The sequence below is a fragment of the Uloborus diversus genome, chromosome 5 (assembly GCF_026930045.1).
Source record: "Uloborus diversus isolate 005 chromosome 5, Udiv.v.3.1, whole genome shotgun sequence".
NCBI lineage: Eukaryota > Metazoa > Arthropoda > Arachnida > Araneae > Uloboridae > Uloborus > Uloborus diversus.
In genome coordinates, this window is record NC_072735.1 from 24,139,198 (window position 1) to 24,157,391 (window position 18,194).

Here is an 18,194-nt window from a genome sequence, read left to right on the forward strand (position 1 = left end):
AGTGCATAAGTATAATCTTCGTGTTACATACACCCCACCTCACCACTTACGTTACAAAAAATTACCTCATCAGTGAAGCGTTGAGAAATTAAACAAACAAGAAGTTTCGAAATTCCGTCAAAACTAAACGAGCCTACTTTCCCATATACCAATATCGACTTTCTAGTAACTTATCTTTTTTTTTTTTTTTTTTCAAAATTTGCTAAAGCCGCAAATTATTTCAATCATAATTTTTCAATATTTTAAGCTGATTTGTAGAAATAAAATATGCCAAGCTCATCCAAAGAATTAGATGCGTAAAAAAACGAACAAATAAAGTTTCAGCCACTTTTAAACAAAGCAACTAAATGCATTTTTTCCATTAACAAAAAATCTTTAGCCGCTTTCAAAAAGAAAAAAAAAATAAAATCAATAAGCTCATTAAAATAAATACATTATATCAAAAAAAAAAAGAAAAGAACCGTTTGTTTTTCCCCTGTTGCAAAAAAAAAAAAAAAAAAAATCTAAAAATGAATTAAGGTAATTCGAAAAATAAATAAAAACAATAAAATGTCAACTACAGAAATAATTTTCATTGTCGAAAAAAAAAGCGTCTGCGCATATCTTTAAGTAGAAACATAAAGAACTTCGAATTTCTCCGCCAAAAACTAAATACATAAATTAAAACTTTAGAGTGAAAATAAAATTACATCATATTAAAAATAATTATTTCGTAACTCTGCCAATGTTTGCGGAGTTATAGTCGAACTCATTTTCTGATACAGGAGTCGAAGTCGAATTTCCAAGAGTCGGAGTCAGTCATTTTTCCTTCGTGTATAAATTTTTGCCTAAGTTACGAAGTCAGAGTCGAAGTCGGGGAGTCGTACTAATTTTCGGACACAGGAGTCGGAGTCGGAGTCAAGTGCCTTAAAATTCTCGGAGTCAGGAGTTATTCGTCAAGAGCTATTCCCAACAATTTTTTAAGTAAATCCGCCTTTAAGTTCGGAATCTATATTGACTTTCAGTTTTCCCGTAGAGGCTAATATTAAGGGATTCGAACTGTAAAATTGAACGGAAAAATTGTTTAAATCACAAAGGGGTATTTTCAATACATGTTCTTCACTAAAATCTTTTTCCTACAAAGTATGTTTGAAGACACTCCGCCTCTATAAGTTCAAGATTTATTTTTGCCTTAAATTTCCCCGTAGGAGCTAATATTAAGTTTTTTAGAACTGTTCAAAATTGGACGAAAACTGTTCAAATCAAAAAATGATATATAGGAATGAAGTGTCCTCTCCGAGATCTTTCGAACAAAATAGAAATTGTTCGAATCGGACTGTTCACACAAAAGTTATTTGGGGGGGGGTTGGGGGGCGTGACAGGAACAGACATACAAACCGACAGATATTTTCCCCCCATCTCAATACCCTACTTTCCAATATTTTTCGATAGTTATTTAATTATTTTATTTATTTTTGACTTTTTTTTTTTCTTGTTTTTCGCGATATTTTTAAGATGCATTAAGCCTTCTTTTATGCTGGTTTCTGCTTTCTCTGACTTTTGCTGAGAAAGTAGGCTAAAAATAAATAAATATACAACATAAGCATCCAACATACAACAGCTAGCATCCAGCCCCTGACATTAATTTCTATTTTGAAGTCTGAAATTCAAATTTTGTTTTTCGCAACCAAGAATTGCGATAAGCCCATACTCGTTGGGTTTCTTGTTTCTGAAAACGGCTCCTATGGCACTCATTATTGCGAAAAACATGAATTTGGATTCAAAACTTCAAAGCTGAAGTGAATGGCAGGGGCTGGATGTTGCATGCTGGATACTGTTTTTGTCTAAAAGAGGATTACGTAAAGTAGAGGGGGTCGGTTATAAATAAAATCAATTCCGGGGGATAAGGATGCCAGCGCCCAGGAGGATCACCTATGCGTGGAATCCAGATGACCTCGAAAGTGACCCGGAATGCCAACTTCAACCAAATGAGGAAAATAAACAATTCGCAATTGCTCAAAAATCAACATGGAACACAAATTTTAACACTTTCGTAGAATCACCCATCAATCACCCTGATGCTCTGATGGTAAAGGACTATAAAAATTATTTATTAGTATCACGAAAATCTCAGCACTGGAAATGTCTTCGAAAAAAACCTGATTTGTGAACAATGCCTTACGACTCACAAATATGTTCGAGAATATCTATAGACATTTTTATGATATCCTGACGAATTTGTTTTGCAATTTTCCACGAGTATTTACGTTAAAAAAATTATGAAGTTTATGAATTGTTATTTCTTATGCACTAGCAATAAAAAACTAATTTCCTTGAATGTTCATATTTTATCCAATCTTTACTAATAATAAAGCTGAAAGTCTCTCTGTCTGTCAGGATCTCTGTGACGCGCATACCGCCTAGACCGTTCGGCCGATTTTCATGAAATTTGGCGCAAAGTTAGTTTGTAGCATGGGGGTGTGCACCTCGAAGCGATTTTTCGAAAATTCGATGTGGTTCTTTTTCTATTCCAATTTTAAGACGGACAAGTAAATTACGAAATTATCATAACGTGGAACCGTAACATGGGCACAAGTCAATTGGCGAGATACGAAATTATCATAACGTGGAACCGTAACATGTGTACAAGCCAATTGGCGGGAGAATTCACCATATATTATTTGTAAATATACAGGCGAACCAAAATACCTTTTTATTTTTCTATTACAGGCAAAGCCGTGCGGGTACCACTAGTTCTCAATATTTTCATTTCAACTTAATGTTTCTTGTTCTTGCTTAACTCTGCCTGTAAACAAAAATCTCAACGGAAACTGATATTTCTGAAAGAAATGCTTATATAATCATAAATATAAGTATATTTTAACAAAAATCCTCAGAATAATTGCACACAGCAAGTAAAACTGAGTTTTACAATGCCAAAATCTATTGAAAAAAGGCTTCTTCAGTATGGTTTTGTCCTCCATAAATGCATGATTGAATTTTTACTTGTGGGGTGGTTTGAAGCACACCCTTCATATGAAAAAAGTTAGAGAACATCTCGTTAGGTAATTCTACAGAAGTTCGAAAAAATATTAAATTTGGAAAGTGTTCCAGTGTCTGGATACTATTTCTGTTTAGTGCAGAGGTTTAAAAATAAGAAACAAAATCGAACATTTCAATAAATAAATAAATAAATAAATGAACACAAAAACAAGCAAACAAAATCCATCACACAACATCTAGCACCAGCCCTCAGGCATTAAAATGAATTTCGCCTTTCTGAATTAAAATTATGTTTTTCATGATCACGAATCGCAATAAGACCCTACTAGTTGGGTGATGTATGGGACTTGTCTCCACAAATGGCAACAAATGGAAAATAATGAAATTATAATTAAAAGACTTCGAAATTCAAATTTATGCCAGGGACTGGAAGATAGGTGTTGTGCACTGGATGCTGGATGTTGTTTTTGCCTAAAGATGATTGTATAAAAACGAGAGGATGGAGTATAAGTAGATACTGGGGGACATGCCCAGTAGGAGCACCAGCGCGCGGAGGCCGGTGGACCTAAAAAGTGATCCGGAACGTCAACTTCAAATTAAGAGTGGACAATTAGAAATCAGAAATTGCTCAAAAAACAAATAAATAAAGAAAGAACACTGTTTCAGAACCTGGTGTGGCAACCCTCGATTAAGAAAGTTACAATTTGTCAGAAACAAATTCAATTCAATATTTTTTCTGTTTCTTTCTTTCTTTCTTTTTTTTTTTTTTTTAATTTGTACTCATATAGATAAAGCGATTTCAAGTTATAGCACTTTCAGTAAAATTTTATTTCGTCCTCAATTTCTAGAAATGTGTGAGTTTTTTTTTCTTTTTTGAGCAACCAAGTCTATTTTTCAACTGCCGTGTAATACTTTCTATTCGTAATTCAGTTCAAATACACTATAGAAAGCGCTGAATCTCCTGGTTATATTAGAGTTCCTATATGAGAGCGTAGATCTTCTAGACGATATAGCTGTTGTTGAAAGAGGTAAAACCAAAATTGACCAACTTACGTAGGATATGGTCTATCCTAGAGGGACTCTAGTCTATCCCAGGGGTTTCCAACCCCTGTCCGTAGGCTGCATCCGGCCGCAAACAGATTTTTGCATGGTCCGCGAAATGCTTTAAAATATGGGGAGAGGGGATTTTTGTAATTTGATGACGCATTCCTTTTTAAGCATTTTAAAAGAAAACTAAGCCCAGAAAATCGTGAAAACCACCACTGACTAGGGCGCCCTACCCGCCCGTAACCTCCCATCGGGGTGTCCTTTTAACCACTGAGAGAGTAATTTAGAAAAAACAAAAAGAACATCGTGGGTGTATGGGGGAGGGGGGGGGGCGCCTCGCCTCCAAAAATTAGCAATGTGTCTTTTAAGTAAAAAAGGTTGGAGACCCCCGTTGATCTGTCCGTTGAGACATCTGCCGTGCCCGCTTGAAATTGAAATGTTTTACCTCTTTGGCTGTTTTTTTCAACCATTGCAAAATAGCGTATTCAAGCTCTAGAACAATTCTGTTGAGTAATAAATTAAGAACTAACAATTCACTTTTAACCCTTTGTAATCTTAGGCGTTCACGGAGGCCTAGAGTTCCCCAGAGGTTACTCTCTCCTTTGATTTTTATTTCCGAAACTCTGTATACTTCTTAACTGAAACCGTCATTTGTAGTTTGGAAACAATGGCGGCGCCCATATATGAAGAATCTTGTTTACGATTTAATTTATTGGAACTAATTAATGGTGATTTGAAGTATGTGTGTTTCTTTATCCAAGTAAACTTCTATTCACTAATCAATGTTAAAGCCGCGTATTAGTTATTTACGATTCATAAGGGGAGGGAATAGTTGGATAGGATACACATATTTTTCTCGTTGGCCTTTGGACTGACATTGTTATGTTGGCAGTGGTTCAAAATCTTTCGAGAGAGTGACACTTAAAATTATTCAGTAATAAACGTTAATAATATCCCTGCTTGTATGTCAATGAAATTGAATAGATGATCAATTGGTCAAAACGTAATAAAATCACAAAGAAATGAAATTTTTCCAAACAGATTCATAAATTCTATATCAGGTGCCGAAATTTAAATTGTGTTGGGGAACAAAAATTTTTTGAGGATGTCACATAAAAGTCAGTTTAGTAAGGATTTTAATAAATCCAGGGGTGTTTATGATCAGAAAATTTGGGGCTGAAAACGTTGTAAAACTAAAAAATTAAAAAAGGAAAAAAAAAATCCTTAAAGATTTTGTATGCATATTTGAAGAGGTTTTTTTGGGAGGCGGGGGGGGGGGGGAAGAGAGTGGAGCTTGCATTAACACAAAAATGAAAGCAGTGTTCATCACCCTCCTAAAAATTAGTGGGGTGAGCACCAAGTATTGAATTTTTTAGCAGATTTCCAGTTGACTTTCAATAACATAACTCGAAGTCTCATGGGCCGGCTAAAACATTTGAGTAATTGGTAATTTCATATATCGGAAGTTCCATTTTAAATTCCAAGCCTTAAGAAGAATTTTTATTTTATTTTTCAGGAATAGTGGATTTTAGATAGATTACAAAACTTATTGGTCGAATAAAATTAATTACTAGCTCTGCGGGTAAAAATATCTTTACAGAGAATAAATTTTACTAAGATACTTTGACAAAGAAAGTTTTTTTTTGACTGCTTAGATTTTTTATCTCATTTTAAAATGGCATTTAGTTTGTACGAGGTAGACCCAATTTTTTTATTTTGATTTCAGTTCATATTGCTTTTAAACATCTTTTTGTACTAAAAACAGATTATTTGAGTCATCCAGAAAATAAAGGCAACTTTTTCAATTTTTTTCCAAAATTTTAAGTGTCTTAAAGATTAACCAGCTGATAAAATTTTAGGTTGTCAGCCGCTTTAAAAAGTAGCCCATTCGACTACGTCATGTTATCTTGTAACACTGTGCGTTAAAGAGCACTATTGTAAATAAATTATCCCCATCATGCAAACTGAAAAGAAAAGCAATTTGTTAAAGGGAAAAAATACTTTTCTTATTTTTATGCATTATTATTTAAACAAAATTTATAAAAAAAAAAATTCAACTTAAAAGGAGTACATTCAAGATATTGTCCTGTGTTTGTTATTAGAGACATCTTGTAAAATGTTCCGTTTTTAGCTGACGTTTAATTTTGCTTCTAGCTCGGTAAATCAAGAAAAAAATTAATCTTTTATTTCATTCAATGAATAAAAGCTTTAGTTTTTAAATAAATATTGAAAATAATTAGTTTTCGTTCAATGAAATTCTAATTTTATTTATTTATTTGTTTATTTTTCTCTTCTAGAAAATTTTTAGAAACTGTTAAGAAAGAAAAAGTGTGTGTTATATCGGTTATTGGCAAAAGTGCTTTAAATGCATCCCAATTCAAAGAGCATGTTATTGCAGAAGCTTTAAATAGGCATATATTTCAGGTAAGTGTTTTGCAATTTTAAAAGGAAAATTGGTTATCTTATATTTTTGAGTGCTAATTGTCCTCCCCCCACCTCATTCTAAGAAGTTAAATGTACACTTTGGCTCTTTATTCTATCATTGTACTTACCGCCTACATGCTAAAACTTTACTTAGTTATTGTGAACATTGAGCAGTGAATAAAGGAGCTCTGAAAAAGAAAAAGCATCTACTGTCATGAGGCAGTGAAAAGCAAAGGGATGTAAGTATACTAAAGTTTCAAGTAATTTGCAATTAAAAATTGAGATCAATTTTTTTCTAAATCATATTGTACTGTAGCACTTACCAGGATTACTGTTCTATCTCTTGCCCCTAGACCAGGGTTGGGTTTTGGACTGCCTGAAACCAGTTTAAAACAAGACAAGTGGTTTTTACCATCAAAACTGTCCAAAAGTGTCTTAAACTGTCCAAAAGTATGCTAAAACTAAAGGGGCCTTATCTGATCAATTAGTATTTACTCTAATATTTGTAATGCAGAAATGTGTATAAAAATAAGTTTTAATTAAGGAGATTTGATAATATATTTCTCTAAAATGTTCATTAAAAATTGTCAGTAACTCTCACTTCCTTATGTAACATTTAGTAGAGTTATGAAAGGAAATTCATAACACTACCAACAGGGGCCAATCCAGGATATTTTTCTCGGTACCTATTTTTGTGAAAGTATTGCATCATTCTATTTTTGTGAAAGTTTTTTTTTTTTTTTTTTTTTTTTTTATCAGCATTGTTTTGTGAACTTTTAGAGGCATCCTAATTTTTGTAATTCGAAGTAGAACAAGTAAAATTTTAGTTTGAAAAGTGTAAATGTCATCTAGTATTTTTAACAGGTTTTGTTTTTTGGGGAGGGGGGGGGGGGAGCTAAAAACCTAAGAAGTACCAAAAATACCATCAAAATTTCTGCTTAATGGGCTATGTACTGTGTACAATATTGGAAATTATGAGAAAAACGGTTCCCCAAAACATGTTAAAAGATTGGTATAATATTGCATAAATACACTTTGGCGAGAAACAGCTAAAAATTAGTTAAAATACCACAAGAAGGTTGCTATTTAAGCGATTGTTCATATAAACCTGCTTAGAATTTCATTTTATAAGTAAATTTTGTTTTAAACAGTGAAACAAATTTTATATTTTAAAATGCCAATTTTTGTGAAATTTTCGATGTTTTTGTGAAGCTACATGATTTTATTATTTGATTTTTGTGAAAGTACCTATTCCAAAACAAGATTTTTGTGAAGGTACCGAAAAACAGTAGCAAAATCAGCCTGTATTTGGCCCTGACCAAGACAACTAATTTCTGTTCCATATTTATAACTCAAATAAATGTGATTAAATGTGTAATATTTAGGAGCAAAAAAAAAAAAAAAAAAAGCTTAATTTTTTTAATGGTTTTATCAATTTTACATGATGTTATAACAAAAATTCTTTTCTTAATCATAGATTGAAGAACAATAAATTGATGATTAAATACATGCACTTATCTTTTAAAACTTGTGCTGTTTCTTTTCTAAACTCATATTCTGTAACTACAATCAACAAGTACTATAGTAGCTTGACAATTTTTAGAAACAAATTATTGGCATTTTCCTAAAGTACTTTGTTTGGTGGTAACATTAGTTTTAGATTATGAAATGGCACCATAGTCAAGAGCTTCACAAAGCTGCAAAAGACTCAAATATATTTTTTTTCTTTCAGTTCAAAAATCGTCATTTATTGCACTATATTTTGAGCACTTTCATTTGCACACATGCATAAATGGCAAAAAATTTGGTTACTATTATGAATTTTAAAAAAAAAATGCATAGGTACAAAATGAAGTTTTTGATAAAGATTTCAACTTCTATGTAACTAGATTAAAATCAGCTGCATAAATAAGTTATTAAAACTTCACCATTGAATAAATATTCAATATAAAACATAACTTTGATACATTTTGTTCTGCTTTTGATACATTCTCACAAAATACAGTTTCTCTAAAAAATGTAGTTTTGGACAGTTTTGGACAAAAGGGTTTTGGACAGGACGGTGAAAACCATGGTATTTACTGTGGTTTTTACGGTAGTGTCCAAAACCTTGCCAACCCTGCCCAAGACAGAAGAGGTCCACCTACCACTTGTACTAGTTATATAATTTTACCTTTTACATGCCTTTGCTTCTCACTGCTTCATATGTAGAGGACTTTTTTTTTTATGCAAAGCTTTAATGCATCTTCACTTAAGATAATTTTTGAATTAACAAAATGTTTGTTTTTATTTTCCATTTTAAAATATAAATGAGACAACAGTTAATGGATAATGCTAAACAGATAATGTGGTTAAATTGTTTTCACATTGGCCAGGGAAAATCAAATTCTAGTTGCATCTTTTTTTAAAAACAGCTGTACTGCAGCATTCTTTTTATTCACTTAAGACTCCATTTGTGGCTTAGCTAAGGAATGAGATGAAAAGTGACTTGATGGAAAAGTAGTTTCAATTCTCCTATCGTACATGATTTCTTGCCAGTTTCTCCAAATTTATTTTAAGATATTTATTTTATTCATTTGTTTATATTTGAAAAGATTTATCTTCTCATAGTTTCAAGTTATGCTCATTATTTTGGACTTTTATAAATACAATTTATAAGCATATTAATTCTTGTCTACTAATTTGGTAATAAAGCTCTGGTATTCCTGAGCAGCTCACTCATTTTTTGATAATGGTAAACTTCTCCCCACTTGTATATATTGTTAATAAAGCTAGAATACAAGGCGTGTTTTTAAAGTAAGGTCTGTTTTGGAATAAAAAAAGGAAGTACAGATAGAGCAAAGAAATTTATTGCACAAAAATCTACCACCCTTACGTTATTTTTCGACATTGCTCCTGTGATTTTCTAAACATTTGTCATAGCATGATACAGATTTTTGTATACCTATTGCCGCCTGTGTAGTGAACCATGAGAACTCTTACAGGGCTTTGGCTGGGACGTTTTAGAACAGCCTCTGGTCTGCCCCCACCTCGCTCGCAGCAACTTTCATTTGTTTCGGCATCTAAAATCTTTCCTAGGTGGTCTGTGGCCCAACAGCAATAATGAGCTCAGAAAGCATGGTTGACTACACAGGCGGCAATTTTCTACGAATAGGTATACAAAAACCTGTACCACGCTATGACAAGTGCTTGGGAAATCATGGGAGCAATGTCCAAATGTAGCGTAAGGGTGGTAAATTTTTGTGTAATAAATTTCTTTGCTCTGTCTATACTCGTTCTTCCTTTACTTCAAAACGGACCTTACTTTAAAAACGTCCCTCATAAATTTTAGCAACAATTTAGAGAAAATTATTGATTGGTGATTTTTAATGCAGCATCACTTTAAGAAGTATATTTGATTTAAAGAATAAATACCTTTGTGCTGAAAAATTAAAATGTCAGTAATCCAACGTTATTAAGCACAAAACTTACAAATGATTGCAGACACGTGTTTCGGTGTTACAAGGAACACCTTTTTCAATGCAAAGAAGTGTGAGCTTTTGGATGAAAAGTCATCCGAGAAAAGCAACACGGTGAAACAGGAGGTAGTATAAATATCAAAAAATAGAAATTAAACAAAACAAAAAAGATAAAATGACACATGGAGACAAAATTTATTATATAATTCCACCAGGAAAAAACCGTTAAGTAATAAATTTTAAAAGAAAACCCATAAACAATGCAAAAAGTCCAAAAATGAAACCACTCTGAATAAATTAGCAATAAATTTACCAGCGGGAAAAACTATGTATGGAAGCAATGTATCAAATGGAGAAATGCAGAAAAAACAGAGTGAAGGATAAACATATTGGAATTAGTTAATCACAAAACGAAATAAGAAAGCAAAAAATGAAAAAATAAAAGTAAGAAATGTACGACGTTTACATAAAAATAATAGAAAATCTAAACCAATTTTAACAAAGGAGTCCACACAGAGGAAAAATAGGGAATTGCAGTAAGATCGTTAACTAAATTAGAACGGTTCCTCAGGATGTGAAAAGATTCCCAAAAATCAAGATCCAACGAATTGGGGCATTTTTGGATAATTTGATAAGAGTTAAAATCAAAAGAGTGATTTCCATACATAGTTTTTCCCGCTGGTAAATTTATTGCTAATTTATTCAGAGTGGTTTCATTTTTGGACTTTTTGCATTGTTTATGGGTTTTCTTTTAAAATTTATTACTTAACGGTTTTTTCCTGGTGGAATTATATAATAAATTTTGTCTCCATGTGTCATTTTATCTTTTTTGTTTTGTTTAATTTCTATTTTTTGATATTTATACTACCTCCTGTTTCACCGTGTTGCTTTTCTCGGATGACTTTTCATCCAAAAGCTCACACTTCTTTGCATTGAAAAAGGTGTTCCTTGTAACACCGAAACACGTGTCTGCAATCATTTGCAAGTTTTGTGCTTAATAACGTTGGATTACTGACATTTTAATTTATATTTGATTTGTTCGGATAACATTTAACTACAAAATACAATGATGTTTCTTATTTTATCTTTCAGACTGATGAAGAAAAAAGAGGAAAAAGTACTACAGTAAGTTGAATGTAATTTACAATCTTTCTTGTAAAAAAAAAGTAAAAAATAAATAATCTTTACTAATAATAAAGCTGAAAGTCTCTCTGTCTGTCAGGATCTCTGTGACGCGCATATCGCCTAGACCGTTCGACCGATTTTCATGAAATTTGGCACAAAGTTAGTTTGTAGCATGGGATGGGGGGGGGGGGTGCACCTTGAAGCGATTTTTCGAAAATTCGATGTGGTTCTTTTTCTATTTCAATTTCAAGAAAATAATTATCATAGGACAGACGAGTAAATTATGAAATTATCATAACGTGGAACTGTAACATGGGCACAAGCCAATTGGCGAGATACGACATTATCATAACGTGGAACCGTAACATGGGTACAAGCCAATTGGCGAAAAAATTCACCATACATTATTTGTAAGTATACAGGTGAACCAATAGGCCTTTTAATTTTTCTATTACAGGCAAAGCCGTGCGGGTATTACTAGTAAATAAATAAATGGGAACTCGAATTGCTTCATCCAGAACATGATACTGTTTCTCTTTGAAATCTGTCCGAAAAAAGATTCATTGTTGGCCCGTGCAGTTCAGTCTGTAACACATCCACTAGCTACCGTCACGCACACGTGCTTTGAGTAGCTTGTATCATCCATTCAACAGTTTTACACTGCCATTTTACACAGCTAACAGTTTTACAAACCAGGTTACAGTTAGCCAATCGCAAAAAAGCAATCTTAAAAATGAAAATTCTTTAAAATGTTTTCTGAAAAATCTAAGGGAAAATTGTTGTTCTGTAGTACTGTTTTGAGAACTTGTACTTCTTTTTTAAAAGCAGAAACAGTGTTGCAAGTTTTGGAAATTTTTGATGCTTAATAACTTATATGTATATCAGCAAATAACCAGAATGTTCTAAAGTATTTTATTTTTCCAAGTAGAAATGTGATGTCAACGGATATTATGATGTGCCTTCCCGTTCAATTTTTCTACAAATGCAAGGAATAAATGATTCAGATGTATTGCTGAATACATGCAGAGAAATGGAGGATGAATTGAAAGTAAAGGTAATGTAGTTTAACTTTTCCTTTGGAACTTTCTTTAAAATAATTATCGCTTTGAATGAACTTGTTTTTTTTTTTTTTTTTGCATAAATAATGCTTAATATTTTTGATTTGTAAACACAAACATATGCCGTAAAAACTGCTGATATCAACTTGTATTGCAAGCCTGGCCAACTCAAATAGTTTCGTGGGCCATTTTGATAATGCATGATGTTATAATGGGCCAGGTTTTACCTAACCATTCTTTTAAAGCACGTAAATACAATTGCAAAATGAGTAAAACCTTTTTTCAAGGTTTTTTATTTATTAATTAATTATTATTATTTTTTTTTATTATTATTATTTTGTGTGTGATTTTGATCAAATTCAGCCTTTTTATTTCTGAACATGTATAAAAAAAATTTATCTGAGGACCAGTTAATTCTTTACATGCAGGGGTGCCGAACCACCGGTTGAAAATTGCTGCTTTTGCTGGAAAATTTCTAATTCCAATATTTTCCACCTTATTTTTCTTTTTTTCTTAGTAATTGTGGATTCTCTTTGCCTGTGTTGATAGAAAATTACTGTGCTTAATTATTGTGGTTTCTCTGTCTAGTTGTCTTTTGAGAGCTTTTACTTTTGTAAACTTTGGCTGAAACTGCTAAGTTTTACAATAATTTGAATTGATGAAAATTGTTGTAAATTTTGCGACAAATCCGAAGCTGAAAGGAAAAAAATCTAGTAGTTGAAAAAAATGCATTTAATCCCAATGATTTGCTGTAATTAAGTCCAAGCAGTAGATTCACAAAATTTTATTCTGATAAGTGGTTAATTGTTTATTGCATTAAAGATTAAACATTTCTACATTGCTGATATACTTTTTTCCTTTAGTAATATTTTTGAATATTTTCAGAGCTTTTTAGAAGTTTGGAGTGACATTCATTTTGATTATGCCAAAATTCTGCTGATGCTGTTTTGCATATCCCACATTATAATAGTAAGATTTCATTCTCTTTTACATTCTTTTTACAATAAATACATTGCTTTATCATATCACTTTTAATTTATGCATTTTATAATAAATGATGTTCATTCTAACTGTTCTTTCCGTGTATCATTTTATATTTATAGTTTTTCCTCAGTATTTTGGACTATATGTATTTTAAAAGTTTTATTTTTTAAAAAAATATTTCCTTTTCTATTTTACAACTTCATTGTACTTATAGCTCTACATGATGTAAAACATAGTTGTAAACAGAATTGCATAGCAGAATGAAATTCTTCTTAACAAAAAAAATGTACCTTCCCTCATAAGAACAATGCACCTTTGTTTTTATGCATTGCAAACATAATACATGTTCTGTGCAATCAATTATTGCTGAACAAAGATTTAGGTTTTTTCTGAGTGATATAGGTTGTACAGTCATTCAGAATTGAATTTTACTTGAGCTTCTCAAAACTTTTGTAGAAAGTTCCTTTATTATATTCCTTTAAACGATTAGTTCCCCAAAACATAATTTTGTTTGTTGCATGCAGTGATAAGAGCAAATGATATACCGAGATTGGCCAGCATCTGGTACAGACACGATCGCCCTTCCCCGTTATTATTCAAAAACTACCAAATACAACAGTTTGCATGACCATTGACCAACCTCCTTATCCTCTAACAAAGACGAAAGAAGAAAAACAGTTTGCATTTTTCTGTTAAAAATTTTGCAATATTTTTCAAACTATAGAAAGTATGTGTTATAAATTACCATTACATATTCATATAGGAAAACTTAAATTTCACAAAACAGCACAAATACAACTTCAACAAAATCGAAAATTAAAATGAACACAAAACTTACTATAAAGGTAATTTGTTCTGTGGGTAGATTCAGTAAAAGAAATGTTGAGGAAAGTATTCTAACCTTAAAATTGTGATTATGACAAAATGCTCTTTTGGACAGCTAAATCAGATATGACTTCTCCTGCAACTCTAAGAAATCTTTAGGCCTCACTTGTCTTTGATAAAACTTAAGAACCAATAAAAGGTAAAATACTCTGGAAAGTGAAGACAAATTTTCTTTTCTCTGGGTGCTACCCCTGGAACTGGATTAGGATTCTGTTTGTCTACCACTCTCTTAGCAGTTCAGACTAATTTGATTTTGTTTTGTTTTTTTAATTTTAACTTTCAAACTAAAAAATGCCAAAACAGGGCCTGATTAAGGTACTGGGACCCTAGATCAAATACTTTGCAGGACCCTCTGTAGCCAATTCTTATGAGCATAAGCATTTACCGGAAGCCACGAGTACAACTTCAGAAGAACTACAGCATTCAACAATTTGCTTAAAATGTTTTTTTTTTTTTTTTGGGGGGGGGGGGGGGGGTTAAGATCTTACCACACCAATGAGGAAATAACTAAAAATGAAAATCTTTATTTTCTTTCTTTTTCTTAATTGGACTAGAGCTTAAACAGTTTTCATCATTTGCAGACTTATATGGTCTGTTGAATAGTTAGTCTCTGATGCCAAATGTGCTGAAACCCTTCTAGACTGATGTGCGAAAAATTTCTCCCCGATGGAAGACAAAGACTGCATCCAGCCTTTCCCATGACCAAACTGCAGGTTCTCTTGTTGAAATAACATCATACAGCCACTATATAAGACAATGATGAGATGCTGAATGATGAGGAAAACTATGAATGCTAATTGCAGCAAATTGGTTACTACTGCTAGATAAACTGCATGTTAAATAAAAAATAATTTCACACGTGAAATATGTAACCAGATGAACATTAATGTAGAACTGTGAATTTTGGTTGTGGAACCCAATGTGATCCACGGCTCCTTTCTTTTCTGTGCTATTGCTAATAGCCAAGTTATTTTACCAAGAAATTTTGGTTATTTTAGTTACAAGTTAGTGTCTCAGGTTGTTGTGGTTGGCAGATGTCTCATCTATCAGGCACTTAAACGGAACGAGGAGAGAGAGGTAGTTGAATCAGGATATTTCAGAGCTTTCAACTTTGAGTTTTCCATGTACCATGAAGTAGAAGACCAAGAAGAGAGTACCATGAAGTAGTAGTATGTTAATAAATGCATTTATATCAAAAAGAGCCTGAGTACCATAGTATGTTGAAGAAACTCCTTTATTTATTATAGAATGTTTAAAAAAAAACAACTCCTTTATAAGTTATCAAATTGATTGTATTTGCTTTTAAAACAGTAATTGGTTTTTAAAAAGAAATTAAGTATGAAATTTTATTTAAGTTCAAAAGGTGATTAAAAAACATATATAAATTTCATTAGTGTGCTAAAGAATTGCCCATAAATGATATTACAATTGTTTTTGTACTTTTTTGGCTCCCTTATCCTTTTTGTCACAAAGTCACACTTTGCCTTACCCCCTCCTCTTGTCTCATGTGGTGCTATTTTTCATAAATATATTTTTATTTAAAAAAAATGATGTCATACTTCTGGTTACCCTCTTCCTCCCCCTTGTCACAATTGAACGACCTCTTCACCCCCCTCAAAGAATGGCATAGTAGTAACAAAGCCAACAAAATGCTTGGGTTTATCAATAGATCTATTTCAAACAAATCTAAGAAGGTTCTTCAGGGCCCCATCCGACCGTTTAAACCACACATAGTGGTAGGTACGGGGGACCCTGGAGTGTTATGTTATGTCTTTATATAGGAGTTTAGTAAGACCTCATTTGTAGTACACTGTTCAGTTTTGGTCGCCTTATCTGAAGAAAGATATTTTTGTATTAGAAAGGGTTCAAAGAAAAATAACTAGATTAGTAAGGTTACTTTCAGATTTAGATTATGATACCAGGCTTAATAGGCTTAACATGTTTAGCCTGGAGCAAAGGAGAGTCATAGGGGACATGATTCAGTTATTTAATTTTATCAAAATGAAAGATGTAAATGGATTAAATTTTTGCAGGGAAAGCAAGAGGAGGGGTCATTGTTATAAGCTATTTAAATCTCAGGCTAACTTGGAAATCAGGAAAAACTACTATTTAGTAGGTTTGTGGGCACTTGGAATAGCTTATCAGAAGAGGTGGTAATGAGCAAGGGGATGGATAGCTTTAAGAGGGCCATTGATCTTCATTGAGGACTAATTAATTGACTAGAACCAGCCTAGCTGGGCCCAGAGCCTGTTACTGGTTGTCTCATTTGTATATGTATAGTTGTGGACGGCCTCTAAGCACTTTATTTCCTTTGATGTAAATGTTTATGTTGTTTACACTGTTCTATTAATCCAAAAAGAATTGTACTACAAATTCGTTTTTATTGTTCTACTTATCCAAAAGAATTGCATTACAAATGAAAATATATTCAATTTCATTTATTAATGCAAATTCTTGTTTTGTATGATACATTGGAAGGGCTCCTAATTTGAAGTATTAAATTAATAGTTGGATGTATAAGTTAGAAAACTTAACTTGAATTCATCACATTTTTTATACTAGCATGTTACTTTTTTTCAGGTTGTTCATCCAACCGTTTGTTTTGATCTTAGTTATGTGTATTTGTTTAGGTCACTTGAAACTATGAGGTATGCTATTCTTTCTTTTTGAAATATTATATTGTATTTTTATATTTTGTCTACTTATAATTTTTGTTTTCAATTTTTTTAACACTAAAGCTTTATTTACAAATGACACGTTTTTAGTATCAGATATCTTTGATTCCTATTTAATTTGTTCTTATAAAATTCTTTATAAAGTGATTTCATTCTTTCTTTACAAAACAGGGTTCGCACATAATGGAAACAATTTCAACATTTGCACACTAGTATAGAAGTTGCGAATGCAATGTATTCTTTTAATTGTCAATGTTTTATTAATATAGTCATAATTCATATTTTTATTCTTGCAGCTAATGAAAATTTTTTTATGTAAATTTCAAGTTAATTGCTTTGGTTAGACTACAAATTTTGCTTTTTTTTTCGTTCAAAAAACGATTGTAAGGTGATGTTGTTATGAAAAGAACAAGAAGAAATTCATTTCACAAGTTTGTTTAAAATTAATTTTTCTTTACAAGTTCAATTTAATTAAAAGCTTTATTATACTAATAATTTGAAAAAAAAAAGGCTTACTGGAAAGAATGAATATTTGTGATCTGTTTATTATCATTAAAAAAGAATAAATTTATGTTAATGAAACTGCAGTAAACAGCAATTTATGTATAATCAGCAAAAAATATGTGTTGTAGATGTAATGGGCAACACTTTTTAAATGAAACATTGTAAGTTATACTATTTGTAATTCGTACTAGAGACGCCTAATTTTCCTTTAGATTGAGAGCTGTTTCCTGGTTTAGAGAGGTACTGTCTTCCACTGAAATATCAAACGACTGGCTGCAAAACGGGCGACCATGTTCACCACGAGTTTTATTTGTGTTTCAGTCGTCTTCATTATTTCATTCAAATGATGGTAATTCCATCGCTGCTGATGGAGGAAGTAGATTTAAATCAAAAGTATGTTTGCATAAGTTTATTATTTACTGTTTGTTGGCTGATAAATGTATTATTTCATTATGCCAAACTGTATAAGGTATCTATATATATAAAACGCTTATGTGTGGCGCAAAACGAGCCTTTATTTCTTTCTCTCCGTTGGCAACGATCCGCTTTGTTTACGATCGTTGTTTACAAGTGCTGCCGACTCGCTTCTAGCGTTAGATGTCTAGCGTTAGAATTTTGAGTTTTGAATGAGTGCTTACGATCACTTGAATATAATTTACAAAGAAGAAAGCAGTGTGCTTGGGAGTCTCTAGATGAAAGATTTAAACGCTGAGCGGTAAGAAATGCTGCCGATAGGATTAGACGCGCAAACGCACGCCGTGAACCGGGAATTGCAAATCGAGTGTTTTCTGTGTAAGTGTTTTCAAACATATTTCCGGTATAATCATGCACTTTACTGGAGAAAAGAGTTGAAATGACAGTGATAGTAATGAAACTGGAGAAAAATATTATTTTATTTTTAAAAAAATGCTAATAATAACACTGATACTTATATCCTCGAATACCACTTATTTTATCCGATACTAACGTGCCTTTTAAATTCAAACGTGAACAATTCCCTGTTAGATTAGCCTTCCTAATAACTATAAATAACGCACATAGTCAAACTTTTG

The 18,194-nt window shown here is 32.1% G+C and overlaps 1 protein-coding gene across 1 annotated transcript in view; it reads left to right on the top strand.

Annotated features, from left to right (window-relative positions):
* Window positions 1–4,696: 4,696 nt before the first annotated feature.
* LOC129222497 (nonsense-mediated mRNA decay factor SMG8-like) overlaps window positions 4,697–18,194 on the top strand; it is a 48,560-nt gene continuing 35,062 nt past the window's right edge. The window contains exons 1-7 of the mRNA XM_054857010.1: window positions 4,697–4,767; window positions 6,327–6,453; window positions 11,004–11,036; window positions 11,965–12,090; window positions 12,980–13,063; window positions 16,544–16,611; window positions 17,355–17,535. Coding sequence (XP_054712985.1) covers window positions 4,697–4,767; window positions 6,327–6,453; window positions 11,004–11,036; window positions 11,965–12,090; window positions 12,980–13,063; window positions 16,544–16,611; window positions 17,355–17,535 — 690 coding nt within the window. The remainder of the gene's footprint in view (window positions 4,768–6,326; window positions 6,454–11,003; window positions 11,037–11,964; window positions 12,091–12,979; window positions 13,064–16,543; window positions 16,612–17,354; window positions 17,536–18,194) is intronic.